Source organism: Lepisma saccharinum, chromosome 20 (assembly GCF_977018435.1).
Source record: "Lepisma saccharinum chromosome 20, izLepSacc3.1, whole genome shotgun sequence".
NCBI classification, from domain to species: domain Eukaryota; kingdom Metazoa; phylum Arthropoda; class Insecta; order Zygentoma; family Lepismatidae; genus Lepisma; species Lepisma saccharinum.
In genome coordinates this window covers 57,487,926-57,509,848 of record NC_139248.1, presented here as the reverse complement: position 1 = coordinate 57,509,848, position 21,923 = coordinate 57,487,926, and the positions used below count along the sequence as shown (strand labels likewise).

The 21,923-nt window shown below is 38.0% G+C and overlaps 1 protein-coding gene across 2 annotated transcripts in view; it reads left to right on the top strand.

The window, feature by feature from the left end:
* Window positions 1-21,923, top strand: part of nord (neuron derived neurotrophic factor nord) — a 254,652-nt gene that overhangs the window by 173,211 nt on the left and 59,518 nt on the right. For both annotated transcript variants that reach the window (XM_083141510.1, XM_083141509.1), the window contains exon 3: window positions 7,279-7,391. In XM_083141510.1, the coding sequence (XP_082997636.1) occupies window positions 7,279-7,391 (113 nt within the window). The remainder of the gene's footprint in view (window positions 1-7,278; window positions 7,392-21,923) is intronic.

The window sequence follows — 21,923 nt, the reverse complement described above, 5'->3', positions numbered from 1 at the left end:
CAACGGCGATGCTAGAAGTTGCCTTTCAAAATTTGCTATTAAAATCCACTTCTCCATTACAGGAAGCGATTATTCCAGGATCAAGGTGCCCCATTTTATTTATTTTATTTATTTATTGAGAAAATTTCAGATACAGCACAGTTGGCCATTTTACACTGAAATTGTCAACAATGAAAATGCAAAGATAATAATAATAATAATAATAAGCAAAACATATTTAAAAATAATAAAAGTAACAAAATATCACAAAAGTGAGTAGCAAATTAACAAAAAATAAGTAAAAGATGGCACTATTTGATATTATTTACAAACATTTCTTCTAATAGATGACCGAAAGGCAAATTCTGAGGAAATATATCGATTCTTGATGAGAGATCGTTGTTTTGTGTGGTAAGTCTGTAAAAGATAGATCTTTTTTGAATTTTAAGTCTAGGTTTTTCTGTATAAAATAATATTGTATTGCGAGTTGAGCGTATAGATACTCTATGGTGGAATTCCTCAAGAAGTGTGTTGCAGCGGATTTTGCCATTCACAATTTTGTATAAATAACTGTAATAATTCTGCAAACGTCGCTGATAAGCAGTTTGTAAGTTTAGAAAAGACAAGAGATGCGGAGATTAAACATTGCGTAATGAGGGAACCCTGTATCGAACTATAGCTAGGAAGTGTATGTACCAGCTTTCTTTGAACGAACTGTTGAAAATGTTTGGAGTCTTGAAGCAAACAATTCTGCAGTTCCAGTTGATGCGATGTTTTCTTTTTCACTGATTGTTTCGCGGACACCCTGTACAACTCATCTAACGTCATTGTTTCGATTGTTTGGGTCTCTTTTTTAAGTCCACTTTGTGCACAGAAAGTCTAATTGGGACTGGACGTACGTTTTTGAGTGGGACCAGGTCCACTATGTGCCTCCACCGGCGACGACCTCCATTGTGTTTAGTTATATAGTGTTTCTGTTTGTTTATATCACCGCGATATTAAGAAACAATTAACCTGAAATTCGAGCTAATCAATGATACGTCGTTTTGTTTATACAATGAGTTGAATTCCGCCTGGGGAATCGCTTTCGAATGGCCGTTGTTGCGATGCTGTTGCTCTCGTAATGCACTTTATTGTTAAACGGATGTAAGTCTGCTAAAGCTTCTTTCTTTGGCCCCACTCAAGCTTTTACGAGTACGATTTGAGGGTTTTATCAGTGTTGAATCCAGCCCCTTTCCTCTGGGGGATACCAAACGTCTCGGGGAGGGTGGGGATGGATATCGTTGGCCACAAATTATAATAGTAATAGAAACAATACTAATATTTTTGAATTGCCCCTACCTCTAATATATAGTTAATTTAAGTGTAAATTTCGATATGACTGTGCAAGACTATTCATCAGCAAATTGTTGGCTCACTAACCGTTAAAAAGCTGAAAGAAAAACTCAATATGCTGACCAAGGCAGAAATTTACTAAACGTAACGTTTCAACCTTCTAGCAAAGTCTTCTGAAGACTCTGCACCAAGTACAAATGAAACAAGGTACAAAACAGGACGATATATATATATATATATATATATATATATATATATATATATATACACACACACACACACACACACAAAAATTACTCCCATCCACACACAAGACTATTAGAAAGTTATTTTCCTGGAACATTCCAGCAGGTGGCTTTCCCTTGTCAACTGTACTTTCACCTGACAGGCGATTTAGCTAAACATTTTCTTTCATTTGGAATGTGGTTGGACTCTTTATCTCACGCTCTTTTTCCTTCATTCTTCTTCCTTCTTCTCTCCTCTTTCTCTCTTGTCCTTTCCACTCTTTCTAACACCTTCCTCCATTCTTTGTTTATCATCAGTCCCCCTTTCCAGTTCATTGTGTCTTCTTCTCCTTTCTTCTCTATTTCCTTGGCCTCCTTCCATTTTCTCACTAGTATTCTCTTCTTCCTTCCTATCTGCTTAGCCTCATCCCACTCTATGGCATGTTCTGTTTCTCTCGTGTGTTTAAATATCGCATTTCTCTCTCTCTTAAGTCGTACATCATCCCTATGTTGTTTCAACCTGTCTGAAGGAAGTTGCAATTTGTTACAACAATAGAATCCTCCATGCCTGTCCATTGTTGAGTTTCAATCAAATGGAATTTTATTACTTACTACTAGTTAGCAGTTATCAAAACGTACGATAATTCAAATTTGAATTATATAGAGAACTAAAGCATTGCTTATTATTACGAAGAAGCCAGAAAAGTACGTTCTATGTTAAATTAAAGTAATTGAAAGAAAGCCAAAATGAACATGCTTGCCATTGATTCCCTCAAGCCACACCCTGAACTCATCACTGGTTTCAACTACCTATCGGCATCTCGACAATGTTAGCCTAATTATCGTAACTTCATGTTCTTTTCTCACATTTTTTTAACATTATAGGTTCTGAGAATTCGTTCCAGGGCCCGGATTTTGATGACATTTCATCTCTTAACTGGTGCAAAGTAGACATTGCTAACTAGTACAGAAATCCTGAACACCATCCTCAGGTTGAAGAAATGTAATTTTTTGTGTCATTTTTGGTCATTTTTTTTTTACCATTTTTCATTTTTCGGTCATTTTTTAAAATTTTGCATAATTTTTAGGTGATTTTTTTAAAAAAATTGTGTCATTGCATGCTGAAACATAAGAAGTTCAACAATTTCTGTTTTGTCTGAATGTTATCTTGCGGTACTTACTCTGTGTTTAACTACCAGCGCAACAAAGCCTGTCTGAAAATCGCGAAATGCAACATTGTCGAGTTTCTTATTCACAGTCCGTACAACACACCAAGGTGAAGAAGCAATTGTTAAATTGTTTGTCTTGGAATATGTATACTATTTTCAATAAGGAGATTGAGTTTTCTACGAATTTTTGGGTCATTGTTCAAAGATTTTAGGTCAGTTTACAGGATTTTTGTTGTCATTTTAAAGGTAATTTTTCAAAGATTTTTAGGGTATCTTCAAAACAAATATTTGCCCATCTTACTGGACAAAAAGTACTTCTCATAATTGCTACTATTTGCCGTTATTAAACTACTGTTATTATCAGTTTATAAGTTGCGCAGAGCTCCTCATAAATTGATTACCATTTATTTTTTAGTGGACGCGCTTACGATTGTAAATAAACAACTAAGCCTTGTGAGTTGAAGAAGTAAAGGATGCATTGTAGAGGGACCACAGGCATGTCGTGTCCATCGTAGCCCCTCGTGGAGGGGAGGGGCAGAGCGGAGCAGGCTTCCTTATTGCCCGAGTTGACCGGATGGAGGGGAAGATGCGCGAAGGCTCTTTCTTTGTGGTCGCTCTGTAGCAGTCGAGGCTGTGCTTGAGAGAAGGATAAGTGTTGCCCGATTTGTGGAGGAGGTCTGTGGGATTTATCAAGTAAAAGAAACATCTTTACTACGTGATTACTGAGTATTGAAAGAATTCTACAGTTTTTATTTTTTTGAGGACGCATTAGGAGGTGCCAAAGCACCCCTGGCATACCCCGTGCGCCAACTTTTATTTTAAATGGCCAGAGGGAGGTATTGTAAGTATTTTTTAACTATTTAATTTTTGGACCTGCGAAACCTTTCAAGGAAGACAGGAGAGTTCAGACTACTGCCCCCCTTCAAATTACGTCCTTGGGCAGATAGTTTCTACCCTCTTGTAGTGTGAATTGTGCAAAATAGCCTTATACGTTGACGCACCCCTCAATTTTGATCAACCATTGATCGGGCAATGTGTATATAAAAAACGTTGGCAACACTGCAGGTGGGGGGGGGACATATCCAATCTTTTGGCCGGAAGCTCTAAAAATTATAGGAAAATATGCTTGAAAAAATTAAGTTCCCTCACTCTTAAATTCACCTTATGCTATAAGCATAAGCGAAGCGAGCAAGAAAAATTTGTGATCCAAATTATTGCAAACTGTAAACAATATTGATTTAATAGGGCACAAAAAAAATCATGGGGCGCCATGGCATTCTCTTTACATTTTTTTTTCATTTAGACTGTTTGGCGCCGAGGGCCAACTCTCGATAAAATTTTAAATTGAAGGGCAATTACCCCTCTGTGCTCCACTGGAGGTTCTCTTGGCCGTCTGGAAGAAATAATGCCAAGATAGACGTAAAAACTAATACCATCTTGAGTGCCATTTTGTCCTGCTACTCTTAGCCTTTCTTCCTTTTACTTAAATGTTTGCCCCCTCCCCCAGAATTGATTTCCGTCCACTGCACCCACTCCCTTACCCCGTAGTTGCTTTGAACTTTCATCAGCTCGAAAATATAATATCGATTAATAACGGCAATAAGATTCCTCTACACTCAATTTCTAGGTGAAAGTATAATATATTGAAATGGACATCTGGAAAGGGGACAAGGATGGCCACACTTCCACCTTAGAAAACGAATGTCAATACGTATAAAAGTATATATTTCATACGTATAATTTGATTTCAGTTACAGTAATTTACATTAATTATTATAATGGGGATGCGGGAATGCGAAAATTTCAAATTCAAGTGGTGTTTTTTGAGGTAGCAACACTATTATCAGGATAATATGGCCCATGGAAAAATACCTTGCTAGTCCCTCCGTGGAAAAAATCTACGGACGTCCACGATTAGGGTGGGGGGCAATTTTTTTTAACATCTCGTTTAGAGTACTGACATGTTCACAGTACCCCTTTTGAGTAGCCCAACATAATCTTGCACTGCATGAAAACAAATTGGCTACAACAAGTGAAGGTGTTTCAAACTCCCCACAGGTTACACAGTGAAGAAACTGAAAAGCTTGCTGAGATATTTCTCTTTGTGAATATATTTCTACAAATCACGCTACTTAGTATTGATGTTCTTCTGTTCATCTTGTGTCAAATGTTACGGTGTTTGCCTGGTTTTCTTGCAATGCGTTTTTAAAAACCAAATTCATTTAAGAAAACTCGAAGGAAAAAAAATATAACTGATTTGACAGACCCAATGCAGTTTCTTATCGCAGAAATTCCGAAATTATCAGGAAATTACAGACATTTGGTCTACAGTCCCATCTAGTGTGTAAAATTACGTAATTTTCTTCCCATCCGTATCCCGTTCTATACGTCTCGACTTGAGGAGAATAAAATAAGTCCGAAGAAATTTTAATGAACAAGCCGATAAAACAGGTAATTTGGTAATTTTATTGAACCATAAGGAAGGGGGGTTTGGACCCGTTGAACCCTCTCCTTAAATACGCCCATGCTTTCAGGTGAAGCAGAAGGTACCATGCCTATGAAGTACAAGAAGGTAGTGGGAGGTCGTACCTATCAGCACTACGACCCCAGGAAGATGGAGCAGGCGATGAAACTTGTTTGCTGATGGGACGTCGATAGCTGCAGCCTCCAGGAAGGCAGGAGTGCCAACAATGACGCTTCTGGACAGTGTCAGAGGGAAGAACGGAAGTGTGGTGGGCCTCGTCTTTCAGACGAGGAGGAGAGGATAATCATTTGCAAATGCGACTATGAGCACTACTGCGGCCCAGAATGGATCCAGTGCATCACCTGCAACAAGTGGATTTGTAATGTCTGCAATAAGGGAACCGCGAACCCGTACTTCGAGTTCGAGGTATGCTCGGAAGATTAGAACTGTTCTATCGCAGAGGAAAGAAACTTTGCGACAGTGTTTCTTTTCATTTGGTACTGTTTTGTATTTGTTTATTACTCCTGTATATGTACGACTTACGTTTGTAATCAAGGAAGGTTTTTTGGCAACCCTGGTACTCCACTTTTGTCAAAGATTCACAATAACGCTTGCCCCTACTATTTTCTGTTGTCGAAGTTCACCCCCGTCAACTTCAACAACAGATTGTTTTTCAGGGGGTGTCGAAGTTACCTCGACAAAAGGGGTAACATCGACATGCACATCATGGCATTTTTGGCAACCCTATTGCTGACCAATGAGAATGGCCTAAAGTCATACCTGTTCACAAGATACTGATTTCTGTAATTACTAAATATCACTTCTGTAACGTCCAATGCATGGACTCCACAGGATGAAAACCTCTGAAAACCTGTCGAAGTTTTACGGTACTTCGTTCCAAGAGTATGTGGAGCAAGGTAGCGTAGCGCATAACGGGAGCTGGCGTTTATTGGTCGAATACTGTCGAGTCGCCACTTGCGCAGATGCTTTTTTGTTCACTTGCTCCACAGACTCCTGGGACAGATTATTCTTAAATATGTTTATGAAAAAAGAGTAAGTTCCACCGGTGAGCAGTTCTACCAACTTGGAACAGTATGAAGTACATTAAAAGAGATTCAATGGAAAATGTATCCCATTTGAAAGAGAAAAACAAAAACCTGGACAAATAGCCGTCCCAATAGCAGCGAATTAATTTATCAAAAACCGGAGCAAAGCAGTGTGCGCTTCTGGAAACGGCTGGTAGCTGCACCCAACCCTGTGCATGTTGCATGCACAATATCATAATCACATGCATTAATGTAACATACTCGTTTATTGTTAATGCGGATAACACACGGTAGATGGTGGGCAAAGTTATGTAATTAACTTAAGAAATTGTTTCCAGTAAGCTCCCATCCTGAATAAGGATTCTTTAAGACCAATTAAACAATATAATTTGCACTGTAATTCGAAATTCTAACGATAAATCTAATTTCTATTACGGAACAACAAATCCGGAGGACTAAATTCTCACTATATAGTTACTATGTATTTGTGTTGTATTGGATAAATGCGCTAATGAACAAATCGAGTAAGGTTATTTCACTGACGCTAATGAACAAATCGAGTAAGGTTATTTCACTGACACTGTTATAATACCGGGTGATTATAATTAAACCGACGGTGTTCAGAGTGAGGCTGTAAAGAGCGTAGGAGTCTGAAACTTCGTAGATACGCAAGTTCCAATTCTCGCCACCAGGTTAAAATATGACGCTGTAAGCAGTCAGTATGTTGTATAATAACTGTCATGTGCATTTCCGTACTTTTAGGAAGCAGAAAGGTGTTAAGTATCCTCTCATTTTCAACCTAGTGCTGTCAAGCGCCTAGACTTTCTCACTGTGGGCGGAGCAAAGCCAGTGCGCGCTGCTGCAAACGGCTGGTAGCTGCATCCAATTCCACGCTCATTCATTCATCGGTCGAGCCCTCTCGAGTGACTGCCTGCGCAGGGGACTTGGTTTCGTTCGTTTGCTCCACAGACAGAGTAGGCTATACGTAATCATGTTTATGTAAAAATGAACGTGTGTATGTTTCTGTTTGGACTAAACACTTCGTATCTCTTATGTTTCAGATTTTTCTTCCTGAACGAGAGGAGGGAAGGTCCTTTGTCTATCACAGTGACTCCTTGCACATCCAGTTTGCTGTGGACCGTGAGGTACCGGCCCCAACAAGACCTCAGCGAAGGTAAAATTAACTGGGATTTCATTGTTTCTCGTGAAAATCTAGCCTATTTTGATGTCACGTGATCGCCTTTCCCTTTGAGAAAATAAGGTAGACACCAAGATGGCGGCCATCTTGGTAGCATGGCGGAGATGGTTTTCCCCGTCAGCCACATTGGATTGGTTTGTATCGTTGACTGTTCGATTTGGCTTATTTAATTCCATTGTTTTCCAATCTCGCGAGAATGAGAATGAGTGATGTAAGAACACTCACAAAAAAACTCCCAGGCCAGGATTCGAACCCAGAACTCCTCACCGCCGACCTGCGTGTAAGAGTCGTTAGCAGAGTGCGATACGACGCCAGGCGTCTCTGGTTCGAATCCCGGTCTTGGCATGGGGTTCCTTGTGATTGTGAGTGTCCCTTCATTAATTTCATCATTTCATCGTCACCTTCGCGATTTGATAAAAGTGGCAGAAATCAGAAGTAAAATAAACTAAATGAATCAACCAACCCGGATCCCTGGTGTCTTAGCGAGCCGTGCTAAACACGCCGCCACGCAGATCGGTCTTGGGAGGTCCTTATTCATCCGTACATACGCGCCTATTTTGTACGCATAAATACAGTCTTTAAATCATTGAGATGGAATGTAGTTTTCCCTTCCCGGTCTAAATTTACATCAAGGCTTTGCCCCCCCCCCCCCCCTAGATTAGAGGGTGTCTAAGGTGTTTAGGAAATTATATTTTTGTTTTATTTTGTTTGAAAGGTATAATTTTATCTCTCCAAAATACAGAATGTTCTTCCATAATGTATCCCATTTAAGTTTCCCTTCTGTGTGAAATTTTCTGGGCAATTCAGTGCTGGAAAATGAAGTTGTTGTCTTTTTTTTTTTTTTAGCAAAATTCCGTTTCATCACTCCCTTCTACTTTTTTCCGATTCAGATTCACTTTCGCTGCTTTCAGAAGTCAACAGCAAGTGCAACTAAGTTCCCGATAGATTAGTAACAAGGGGTGGATTTATACGCACTAAAAAAGGCCAAAATATGACTTCAAATATGCATCATAACAGGCAAAATATGTACTATAAATTTTAAAAAGGCGTCCTAAAAATTGTGTGATACGATCTATATATGCAGCTTTATGACTGCACCAATGCCTTTCCACTTCTCAGCGGACACGCCACTGTCACATAACGTCGATCTCATCACAAAGTGTCTTATCTCAATTTATGCAATTCTTCAGGAGAGCGATTTAAAGGTTTTCACATATTTTAAAACTATTGCTACAGAAATAATATTTAACTTCTGAAACTAATATTTCGGATGCGTGTTTAATGAATATTAAAGTATCTTTTCAAGTAATATTTTCAAAAATTGTGTCATATCTAGTGGTATAAAAAGAGGCATAAACAAGATACGACCATTTGTGACGAGTGGGTATGTCCGAACGCTTGAGATTCGACACCTTTTTTAAAGTGCGTCATTACTCGATCGAGCAATTTCTTGCGTTATGTTTTAGCGTGTTGACTTGTTGTTACTATTATTGCAATGCTGTATCATTGTGGTAGTTTATCACTTTATTTTTCCTTGCTTTTCCATGAAAATGTGAAAAAAATTGTTACAAAATACTTAAAATACTTGTAGAAAATGATTGTAATTTTTCGTTTGAAACAAAGTATCCAACTATAAGAATACAACTTTGATACTGTTCTTCAACACATTCATTCCTCTACTTTTATCTGATTTTGGTGAGAATGGGGAAATATAGATCCTAGCGGCAGCGAAACACAGTGATTGATTCATAAGCATTTCTGTCAAACTTTGACGAGGTGATGATGCCTTCCTACCATTAGCAGCAATTACAGCCTTTAGTACTTATGTATCGTGAAACTATAGTTAGCAAATCGTCGTTTATAAAATAGTGCAGTTTCCTGGTATATAGTTACGTAAATAACTTGTTGTAAATCACATTCAACGCATCTCACATTGGTACTTGACAAGGAAACAATTCTCATATCCTCTTTTATCAATTGCATGACGACGATCTGTCAATCTTCCATGTAATTTTCAATCATGAAAGGTTCAGCAGAGAGTGCACAATAAATTTTTGGGTGATATAAAGTCAAATTCACACTGTTAAATTATTTGTCGTGCTTTGTGAAACTACACCGGTGAAATAATATTGCACAGTGATTCGCATCTCACTAGAAACTGTAGGCCTAGTCCCGATTAGTCTCTCTTTGCACAACGTGTATTTTAAAAAAAAAAACGTGTTGTGAAATTTGTGCCTTGTGACCTGGCAATCTCTTGGAGAAAACTGTCATACATTTTAATCACAGTCAAATCTGGATTCCAATGTTATTCGAAGATTGGCTACAGCCATAATGAGATTCCACTCGTAGAAATCTCTTTAATTAAACAACAGTCATTTTTTAAAATCACATCTCTGTTTTGAAGGCTTTTGTAAGGAAAACGCTGGATTCCTTCATTTTTTAAAGTCTAGTTCTAAACAACTCTTCCTAATATTCTGAAAGTATTTAGGAAAGTAGAATTCCATACTACCAGTTTTTCATTAGTAGGAAGGGAGAAAATATTGATAGTTTTCTAACAACTAACTTCTTTGATTGTGTTCAATTGTGTGTCTTGAACAGAAACAAGCCTAGCAATAAATTTTCTTTTGAACTTAAGATCAGAGTTTTCATAATATGAAATATTTGCTCTTCTTCAACAGATCTTAAGCGACACGTTTTTCCAATTTTTTTACACCCAAGTTCAATATATCCTTATCTCAGACGGTGCTGAGGAACAAACGTCTTCCTTCTAAGATTCCAACCTTGACTTCTTAGTCGATCAGCATCTTTATATTTGTTAATTTTGCAGACTAATCGTGTTTACTGACCAATCTTGTTCTGACTTAACTTAAAAATAGTCAGGATTCGTTGGCTGATCCCCAAAGGGAGTGGTTGTTTTCTTAAACATCGTAATTGGTTTATGATTATTTTTGCACCTTATATTGTTTTGAAATGATCCTAGCACACTAAGAACATACACTTGTTACAGGCACAACTTTCTTTTCACTGTAAACTCCTCTTTCCTCCCCCATTCATGCCACATGGCCTGCCCACTTAGGTCTTCTTGATTTAATTATTCTAATAATATCTGGACATGAATACAAATGATGTAGTTCTAAATTATGTAATCTTCTCCACTCACCTGTCTCCTCATCTCCTATTATTACCTAACACTTGGTTTCGGCCTGTAAGCATATATTTAGTTTTCTCTTTGTTAACTTCCAAACCCATCTCTTTAGCAGCTTTGAAAAATATTTTAGCATTATTCTTAATTGTATTTATATCATACCCTAATAAGTCTACATCATCTGCATATGCTAACAACTGAGTCATACCATTTAATTTTAGTCCTTCGTTAGTTTCTTTCACCTTCCTAACAGCATATTCTAAGGCAAAATTAAAGAGCAATGGAGATAATGCATCTCCTTGTTTTAACCCATCATGAATTGTAAATTTGTCAGACACATTAATACCCACACGAATTTTACTTTCTGTTTCACTGGTGCATACTTTTATCATACTAACAAGCTTCTTAGGTATTCCAAACTCTACTAATATATTATATAATTTATCTCTTTTGACCGAATCATATGCTTTTTTGAAATCAATGAATAGCTGATGGACATTTTGATTATATTCCCACTTTTTTTCAAGTGTCTGTCTGATGTGAAAAATTTGATCTGTAGTTGATCTGTTACGTTTAAATCCACATTGATAATCACCTATAATTTCATTAGCATATGGCGTTAGTCTTGTTAAAAGAAGGTTAGATAATATTTTATATGTTGTTGAGGGTAGAGAAATTCCACGGTAATTATTGCAGTTCATTTTATCACCTTTTTTAAACACAAGAACAATTATGGATTCTTTCCACTGTTGAGGGATTTCTTCTTTATTCCATATTAAACAAATTAATTTATGAATTTGACATATTAACGAATTTCCACCATATTTAATTAACTCAGCTGGTATTAAATCAATGCCAGGTGCTTTGTTATTCTTTAGCCTTTTAATAGCATCTTTAACTTCAGTCAAGTTAGGTTCTGGAACTAAAGGTTCTGCTGTGTGCACTTCATTTACTTCTGATTTATCTCCTACATGAACATTTAAAAGGTAATTAAAGTAGTTCTTCCATCTATTTAGAATATCACTTGGGTCAGCTAGAAAATCACCGTCTTTATCTTTCATCAAGTTTACTTTTGGTTGCCACCCCTTTCTAAATTCATTTACACCTTTATATCTCTGATATTTTTGTTTTTGCTGTTTGTTTCAATTTCGTTAATTTTGTTTTTCAAGTAATCTCTTTTTTTACTTCTAAACGTGCGGTTAACTTCTCGCTTGATTCTATTATAATTGCTTAGATTTGTATCATCAGAGTTATTTAACCACCTAAGTCTAGCCTGATTCCTTATTTCTATTAGATTATGACATTCATTATCAATCCATGGCTTACTTTTTCTTGGTTTATGGTATCCTATACTTTCTTTAGCTGCTGATTCTATTGCTCCCAATTCTTATTTACATCTGTTTCAAATCCTGAAAACATCAAATCTATTTGACAGTTTAATTTGGTAATCTTTCTTAATTCTTTCATCAGCAAATTTTCCTGTATTAAATTTTAGAACATTTAGATTTTGTTCCTTACGATTTATCACTGCAAGTCTTTCTCTTAATTTAGCAATTACTAAATAATGGTCACTGGCACAGTCAGCACCTCTATGTGTACGAACATCAATTATATTAGTATGCCTTCTCTTATCAATGAGAATATGATCTATCTGATTATGAGTTTTACCATCTGGAGAAGACCAGGTATATTTATGGATATCTTTATGTTTAAATGTGGTACTTTTCACAATTAAATTCTTTGAGGTTGCAAAAGTAATCAATCTTATACCATTATCATTACTTAGTTCATGAAGACTTTCTTTACCAATCGTGGGTTTAAATGTCTCTTCTTTGCTAATCTGTGCATTACAGTCATCTAACAGAATTTTCATATCATATTGAGAAAATTTATCAAAGACCTGTTCTAACTGTGTATAAAAATCATCTTTAGTATTATCATCTTTATCTTCCGTTGGAGCATGTATGTTTATTAAAATAATTTTACACCACCTACCCTGTAAAACTGCATATGATATCCTATCATTAATAAATTCTACTGTTTTAAGAGCCGACATAATTCTATTATTTATGAAAAAGCCTGTTCCAAAATTATGATTTTCAGTACCACCATAGAAAAAAGTATAATTTTTAGTTTTACAATTCCCTTCTCCTGGCCACCTAACTTCCTGGACAGCTACTACATCTAATTTATACTTAACTATCTCATTAACTGTACACTGAAATGCCCCAGGCCGGTAAAGGCTCAGAAAATTCCAGGTGCCTAATTTAATATCCTTATTCCTAATGTAGATCTTATCCTTAGTCCAGGGACCTCCGAAAGTAGTCCCCACCCGGAGATCCGAATGGGGGACTATTTTACCTCCGGAATATTTTACCTTGGGAACATCCATGGCCTCATATTGCTGACATGTCTTTCTACAGTGCAGAATTGTCAGCTCTACGCCTAACCCCCAATATGAATGGAGGACCGCACCTGTCGTTGGTCAGCGAATCCCTCGGATCTAACTAGGAGGATCACATTGTAGTCCACCAACCATACCCCACTTCTGCCGATTGTGGGACGCTCATAGAGCCATGACAGGACAGCCCTGTAAATCCCAACAGAGCAAAATGTTGACCATTTCACTCTGTTGGTTGACTAACTGCAGTGAACAAGTCACTGGGCGATGAGGTCGTCACATCCCTACGCCAAATTCCTCGCGCTTAGTATATTAGGATTTTTTCTCGTAGCCCTGTCGGAAAATAACAATTGTTTTCAAATTAAAATATTAAAATATTAAAATGCACAAAACCTGTTAATTTAATTTGACAACAAGAGATGAAATACGCGATAGAAGAATACATTTACTCCGAAACAATGATTAGTTTATTGATTCACCGGCTCGATAGCCGAGGGCGTTAAGTGGTAGACTTTTGTTTTCGCCTCCAAAGATCCCGGGTTCATGTCCCAGCATGGGCATAGGAGTTCTCTGCAAGTGTCCCTTCATCAAATTAAACTAATCAATCTAATCATCATTCATCCTGTTCGTCGCGATGAGCCAAAAGTGGAAGAAAAGCGACGCTAAGTAACAAAAACACTAATACAAATTTATCCTCATCGTTACGGTCGATTTGGAAATTCTGAAAAGTAGCGTAAAAATATTAAAGTGATATTCCAGGCTCAGGAATACGGTTGGTAATAATGGTGTGCCGCCCGCATTGCATAGCCCATTCACGGGACGCCAATGCATTCTCTCTTTTACAACTTTTGTGCTTCCCCGATGGTGTAATTGTATCATCGTCGCCTCGTGATTAATGAACCCGTGTTCGATACCCGGTGGAGGCACATGGCACAGTGGTTCGGATCCCACTCTAAACTGTAGGTCCAGTCCTCACTAGCCTATCTGTGCGTAAAGTGGACTTAAGACCACAAGTCAATCAATCAATTTTACAACTTATTTTCACTTATATGGTCCGGCCCCCAAGTTCGACTCCCACCGCCCCTTAGCTACGGTTCTGAACTTGATAAGACTAAGAAAAACAGGGATTATGAGCGAAGCGAGCAAGAAAATTTTACGAAAAGTATTTTTATTTTGATAAAATTTGAAGTTGTGGGCGATAATTGCCCCTTGCAGGTACACTTGGCCTTCAATGTTTGCCCCCCCCAGAACTCATTTCCGTCTAAGATTGGGGGGGCAATGCCTCCTGCGCCCCTGTGGTTGCACCACTGTGGATGAGTGTATATCACTCCAAAGATAAAGTTGAAGAATTTCACTTTTGGGTAATCGCGAAGATGAAGATGAGTGATATGATGAAGAGACACTCACAAGGAACACCCATGCAGGATTCGAACCTGGGACAATCGGCATCACATGGGGTGTGCTAACCACTGCGCCACGGAGGTCGGTTATGCGTCGTTACTGTACATAATGCATGTCATAAATCAAAAGTTTGAGACTAACAATTTCTGTAATAAATTATAAAAAATGAATAAACGTGAATAAATATGTTTTCTTGAGCACAAGCAACATTTTCTACGAAACTATAAGCAGTGGGCCACCTTGGGAACAGATGTAACGATTTTGGAATTATTTTTGTAAAATAAAGTTACAAGCAATTTTATAAAATATTTATATGGTACATGTTGTTAATTAGTTATAAGAGTTATTTCTTAAAATTTCATAAATATATCTTTCATTGGAGATTTGTAATTTGCCCTACAAGCTTAACTAATGCCACTGTTTGCAAATGTGTTTATATATTAAGGATTGAGCACGGGGTCGGTGAATTGGATTGTACACTTCAGGAATTGGGAGATGGTGTTAACTAACGGACAGACAAATGAAAACAGTAGGGACCACGTATCTACAGAGGAGACATGGAGCTCAAACCATCTTCTCCAGCCATTACAAGCGTATCTTGTGGGATCATATAAAAATCAGTATGCGAATTAAGCTTTTTCCTTGGGGGGGAGTTCACTCAGTGCCTTATTCGTGATTTCATTTCCGGGGGAAGGAGTTGGGTATGTAAATTTGTATATATTATCAGTTAGTAAATTCTACTATTGCCTTCCAGTTCCAAGTACCTAGGACATTAAATCTTGTTATGCTTTTTTTCTTGTGGGGAGAGTACCCTGCCTTGGCTCGAACAGGCAAAAAAGATGCATTGCACTTTCAATAACTAACAACAACGGTTCAATCGAATTGCTACGTCCCGTGTAGCGGTGCACTTCACAAGTACACTTACCTTGTAAGCTCAGCAGAGCATGCTGGATAATCCCAGGGTTCGAGTTGAGATACTGCGTTCCTTCCCCTTGGATCCACAGGTGAAGTCCAATGACAAACCACGAAGTTGTCCTCCTGATGCAGGTATCCACAAGTACGAAATACACTTTCGAAATAAAGAAAAACCGCAATATTGTTCAACATTACGTTTATTATAGACACGCACGTATATCATGAAAGATTAAAATTACAATTAAAATCCTTTCGAACTGTACATCACGAGATGCGTAAGCCTATCTTTCCCGTAACGCGAATCACCTCTTGCTACTTCAAATCTCTCCGCGCGACTACTAACCGTTTTTCTGGAAGGCGAAAACACCTCCCCAGTTACACAGTGTTACCAGACACAATAACCTTTTAATACAAGGAAGTTGATAAAAGCAAACAGTAATGTATTAGAAATGTACAGTAATCTGGCACAGAGAATTTTTGTATGTGGTGGCAACAATGCAATGAAAAGCGCGTGATCTTCTCACACCACAAGAGTTTAAATAAACCAACAATGGCTTTCAAAATATAAGAGAAACGAACGGCGTTTGCCAGAAACATGAAACAACAAATAGATATAAGGGATTTAACTCAGAAATTATTAACTTAGGCTTCACTAACTTGATTAAAATGAAACTTACAACAATCTTTAGAACATTTAAAGGCAAATATATTTATGAATATATCTATGAATTATTAACTGTATAATACCAACTATAATAAGCATGAAATAAATATAAAATATAATAATAATAATAATATAAAACCACGAAGTAATGGCAAACTCGGGGTCATTACAGAATTAAAATACATTGAATGGTTGAACCGTGACCGCTAGCACTTGAGACTAGCCACATCCACTCTGCCGGCACCGAGAAAACCTTCCAAGGTCTCCCCTATTGCCCAAAAACTCGTAAGAAAGTGCTAACCCCGTTATTCAGTCGGGTTCCTTTATTCAGGGTGTCATTTTAAAAGCGCCCACGGACCACGGAAACGTATAGAGGACATCAAAACAAACAACTTTTCTCAGTAACATTTTTCTCCTTGGTGCATCGTTTCGGCGCTACAGTCGTTCAAAAAAGTCTGTTTTGCCGCCTGAATACTGGAAACCACACACAGCATTTGATTGCATTTGTGACGTCATTTTCCGTCGTGAAGCGATGCGTTCCAGGGTTGCCAGGAACACACATATTCTGTGAAAAGTGACCGTAATATTATGTACCGTAAAACAAAACGAGAAAACACGTTCTGTAACCTAACAAGAAGTAAAGAAACGATACGAAAAATGGTAGAAAGGAAATGGAATTCAAGTGAAAGTAGTTATATCGAATTTTGTCTGAGCTTACATGTCAAATATTTGCAAATCTAGTTTCCAAGTTGGTATCTACAATTTAGTCTATGCACTTCATCCTTCTGATACTAGTTGTCTGTGACACACTGAACAGATGACAAAATAGAAATGAAAGAACTCAAAATTCCGAAGGTAAGCAACACATAATATAATGTACATTCAGGGCATTATGAGGCAAGTGGCAAAAATGGTTGAAAATACAGGGATATAAATAGTAATAAAACAAACTCTCCGTCCGACGACTGTGTTTATCTACGCACCGGATACACATGTAATAGTTTGCAACTATGAACAGAGCAATATATTCGCTACTGATTCATCATTAGAGTGTTACTGTGGTTGTATGTGTTGGACACAAACATGTAGATATCAACCTTGCAACGAGATTTGCAAATATAATTGACATGTAGCTGGGCGTAAACAGCCACATGTAAGTTGTAAGTCCAATAACATTTATTGTTGTTGATATTTGACATATAGGCTAAGATAAAATCCAATTGACACTTCATTTTGAATACGTTTTTACCATTTCTCATATCGTTGGTTCATTTCCCCCTTCCCTTGAAATGACTGCTGATCTTCTGGCTGGTAGGCTATGATGTTCGGTTTACTGGACGCGTTTCTCGCTTCGTTTTACAGCTAATAATGTGGTTGGTAGTTTGTAATTTTTCATAAAATTTGTGTGTTCCTTGCAACACTGCCGTGCGCTGTTTCGCCGCAGGAAACATCGTCACAGATACGATAAAATGTTCTGTTGGGTTGCCAGCATCCAGGCGGCAAAACGGACTTTTCTGAACGGCTGTAGCGTCGAATTGACCCAACAACGAGAAAAATGTTACTGAGAAAAGTTGTTTGTTTTGATGTCCTCTATACGAATCTGTGGTCCGTAGGCGCCATTAAAATGACATCCTGTATAGGCGATTCAAAAACAGATCAGAAAACTGGAATTTTCCACCCTCACAGGCTTGAAGGTACAAGTATTTGAAACTAACTGCCTTCTGCAAGCTGGCTTTCACCGTCACGTAGGCCAACCCTACAACAGGTTACATTTCAAACTGCATAAAAAAAGTATAACTGTCACTAAAAATAAATTAACATTGAACATACATATAAAAATTAATAAAAGAAATGGATCATGTAGTGATTCTATCATTACATAATTTCTCCTACAAGTAAAAAAGAACCGCAATATACAAAAATGTCAAGAAAACAATACATGGGTACCTGTAACAACCTGAAAAAGAAAATATACACTAATTAACAAAAATATACCCATGATTCATCAGTCACTGTCTTTAACATAAAGTTCACTAACTATCCCTGAAAAAGAAAAAGTCACTACATTATTGTTCGTTATGGTCCACTAATTCCGATGACCAGCCTGCGGGATACCCCTTCCAAGGCCTGCCTCCTCTGCGTCGTATCCTCTGGCCCTCTTTCGGAAAAGTCCTCGGGGTTTCTCCTCTGCTCCCGCCTGCCACTGCATCAGTGGGGATTCGAACCTCAGTGTCTTCTCCTCTGGCCGCGCCGCTCTGCTCTCACGCCCTCTTCTTGACTTGCCAGAATCGCCGCTCTCCGACCTGCTCCCTCTGCTGCACAGCTTCCTTCCTTGGTGCTAGTGGTCCTGGGTTCGAGTTCCGACACTTAACGTTCCTGTCGGTCCTCTTTCTAGAAACACCACCCCCGACACCTCTCGAACTTGATCCTCCAGGTTCTCTGCTACCTGCTGTGCTGACTTGGCCTGTACGTCTCTGAAGATTTGCTACTTCAGCTTTTCTCAAAGCTTTTTTCGCATCAATTCTCCTTCCCTTTGTCAAATGAGATTTCTGCATAACTATTTTGTCAACTGGATCATAATCATCAAACTCAACACAACCAAATCCCCGTTCCTTCCCAGAAACTTTGTCTGTGACTATGGACTGGTTAAGCGGTGACGTCACCAGAGCCAGTGTCCCGGATGTATGTTTCCAAACAAACCTTCAATCCACGTGCTCCTATCCTTTCGCATTGAAAACATATCGGAGAGAGAGAGAGAGAGAGAGAGAGAGAGAGCTTTTGTTACAGTGACATCTGTTAGCAAGCGAAATAGTGAGATGTGTCGCACATCAGTACAAAGATTAGATTCTGGTGAATACACAGATATTTTACCAATTGCTTACAGATGAGGGGTTCATTAAGAAATAACGTAAGAAAATTGAGTATTTCTTTTAGGAAACACGTGAAAAAATGAAGCCTTCGTAACCACGGACGGCGCTACAGGGGGGCTATGGGGCTGAAGTCACCCCAAACTAGGTCTCAGCCCTCCCTGTAGCCCCCTAGATTTTTGTACTACGGTAGGCGCATTTGGAACGAAAATTTAAAAAGTAAGTTTATATTTTCCACTATAAAACGTCCATTGTTCAATACATTTTTTAGTTCGGTTAGACCGCAATTACTTTATTACGATGTGTTCTAAAATCAAGGGGCCACTGATAATTCGATACTAAGTAATTGACCAATCATGAGTCGCCAACCTTGCTACGGAGTCTGCTGCCTGCGTTTTAGGTGGACGTATTCAGTGGCTGTGAAATTGTTCTTTGATTGTTGATGGCATGTACAGCTAAATGTGTACAATTATAATTATTAGCCTCTGTAAATAGTTGATTGATTTGCTTTATTTTACTTCGCTTTTGTACCACTTTTTGCTAATTTGCGAAGATGGGGATGAGTTGAAATTGATGAATGGACACTCACAAATATCCATGCCCAGGCCGTGATTCGAACCTGGGACCCCTGGCATCGTAGCACGATGTGCTAACCACTGCACAACGGGGCCGACTCCTCTGTAAATCGTATCACTATATTTCGGAATAGGTCTAACAGGTGTGAAAAATGATTTTTTTATAACTAGAGCAACGTTCAATATCTGTTTGTTAGTTTCTCATTGGAGTACTGACAATGAGTCTTAGCGAAGTTCTCTTATTTGTCTCAATGTTATATATACTCTTAACTAACTCTCCAGAATTCTTAAACCCGAAGGTTTATGACTCCAGCAACACAAGCCTTCCTATCCTTATCGCTGCAAATATTCGAGAAGGAGAAATACGAAGTTGAAGAATCAAAGAGTACACAAACTACCTAATTCCTAAATGCTATGCATTGGAAAGATTAAATTTGGGTTCCCATCCCCTATAGTCGTAGCAATAAAATTGCTGCGTTAATATCAAGGGGTCCTAGGTACGATCCCTGGTGGAGGTAACATTTCATTAAGTGGTTCGGATTCCACTTTAAACTTTAGGCCCAGTCCAGATTAACCTATCTGTGCATAAAGTGGACTTCAAAAGTAATTCAATTCCACTAGAAGCTGTAGCTCTCGTCCCGATTAGCCATGTGAATATAATGAACCTTAATACAAATCCAATCAAGTAACATTGCAATAAGGTGCGAAGATCAGCACGCTTGGGCAACTTTGTTACTCGCAGTCCTCTTAAATAATTATATTTTTTAAGGTTAGATAACAATTTTTGCAAAACCCCCATAGTGGCCAAACTTGATTCCGTGCAGGAGAATCAATCTTTGAAGCACATCTAAAACTATTGATCCAATCTGATCAATATTATGCATAATATATTCTGAAATTAAATTATAATCTTCAGCAGTTATTTTCACTAATCAAAATGCCCAGCACAATAGTTGCAACAATATTCATTGTTTTTATGCCAATGTATTTGTCTCCTAGTGGAGCTGAATTTGTAGTGAACATATGTTAGTTCCTTTGTTCCTTGTGAGTGGCACCTCTCCTAAGTGGACTGTATTTCTCGCATCCTCCCCATTTTTAGCCCTAACTTCTGAATTCCAATCGTTGAACAAGAAAACGTAAGATATATCATCATGGCAGAAAAAATGGTATCATTAACACACTTTCTATTCAATAGTGGTATTGTACATTGATACCTACTTTATTAAGCTAGTGCTGCTTTTATGAAGCACGAAAAGCTACAATATTTTGCCTCTCCCTACTGTTGGAATTTGTAGTTTAGTTACAGTTATGGCATACTATGAGGCAGAAAGGGGAAAAAATAAAACCTTTCAGCACCTCCTTGCAATTGAAACATTCAAAATGGCCTTTTACGAACTTTATAAGCTTTTTGTCAATGAACGGCTGCTTGCGGCAAATCAAGTGTTACCTTCGTAATCGAATTGGTAATGAGAGGTTGAGTGCTCTATCTATTCTGTCCTTTGAGAGCTTCCAAAATATTTGGATTTAAACAAGGTTGTAGCTGCTCATAAAAACAGGCGTATCTTATCGTAGTTTCTTGCTGTGGTTATTTTCTTATTTGCCCAAAAAGAAGAATTCACACCCTTTACATAGAAAGGGTGTTACGTCTAGCATTTAAACGTACATCCAGCGAAGTTGATTAATGAGTGTAGTTTTTATGGTGTACTTTGTTTCCTGTTCACTTTAATTGTAAGTCTGGTATTATTCGTCTCGATAGTGGCTTAGGTAAAGAAAGCAATAAAATTATTGCACATTTTATTTGACATAAAATATTTGTACCTATGGAACAAAATGCAACATAGAATCTCAGTGTTTGACTGAAATATGTCACTGGTAAAATTACACAGAAGTAAACTATTACGTTTTAGCAGATATTAGTTAGCTCCCCGAGAATTTGACTTCGAAATCTGTAGTCCCCCCCCCACTTATTTTAGGCTGGCGTCGTCACTGTTCTTAACATAGGCGCTTTTAGCGCTTACGTGGTGAAAACTGATCGCAGAATGGTATTGTTTGTTACTGTGACAGCAGTTAGGAAACAAATACTGATTTCTATCGTATATCAGTATAAAGACTAACTATATCGACGTTCCCGTAGTAAATTGTTAACATGTTTCTTGAAAAACTATCCGCTTTTCTTACGTTATTTCTTCACTAACCCCTTATCCGTGAGGAAAGAGTAAAATATCCAGGTATTCTCCAGAATCTAGTGTTTACATTGATGTACGATGCACATCATCTTTCTCATGGGCGGAGTTTGAGCTTTTGTTTTTTTTGGCGGGGGCAGACTCTGGGAGAAGCATATGATATTATAAATTAGGGGATATTCAATAACTAGGGGTGTGCGGGACAGAATTTGTTTGGTCGGGAGTGGGACGGGAATTTTTTTAATCCCGACCTTCGGGACGGGAAAAATTCGCCATTTCCCGACAAAGTCGGCAAATGTTCGAAATTTCCCGAAGCTCAGAAAATCTCAAATTCTACACGTCATTTTCAAATTAAGT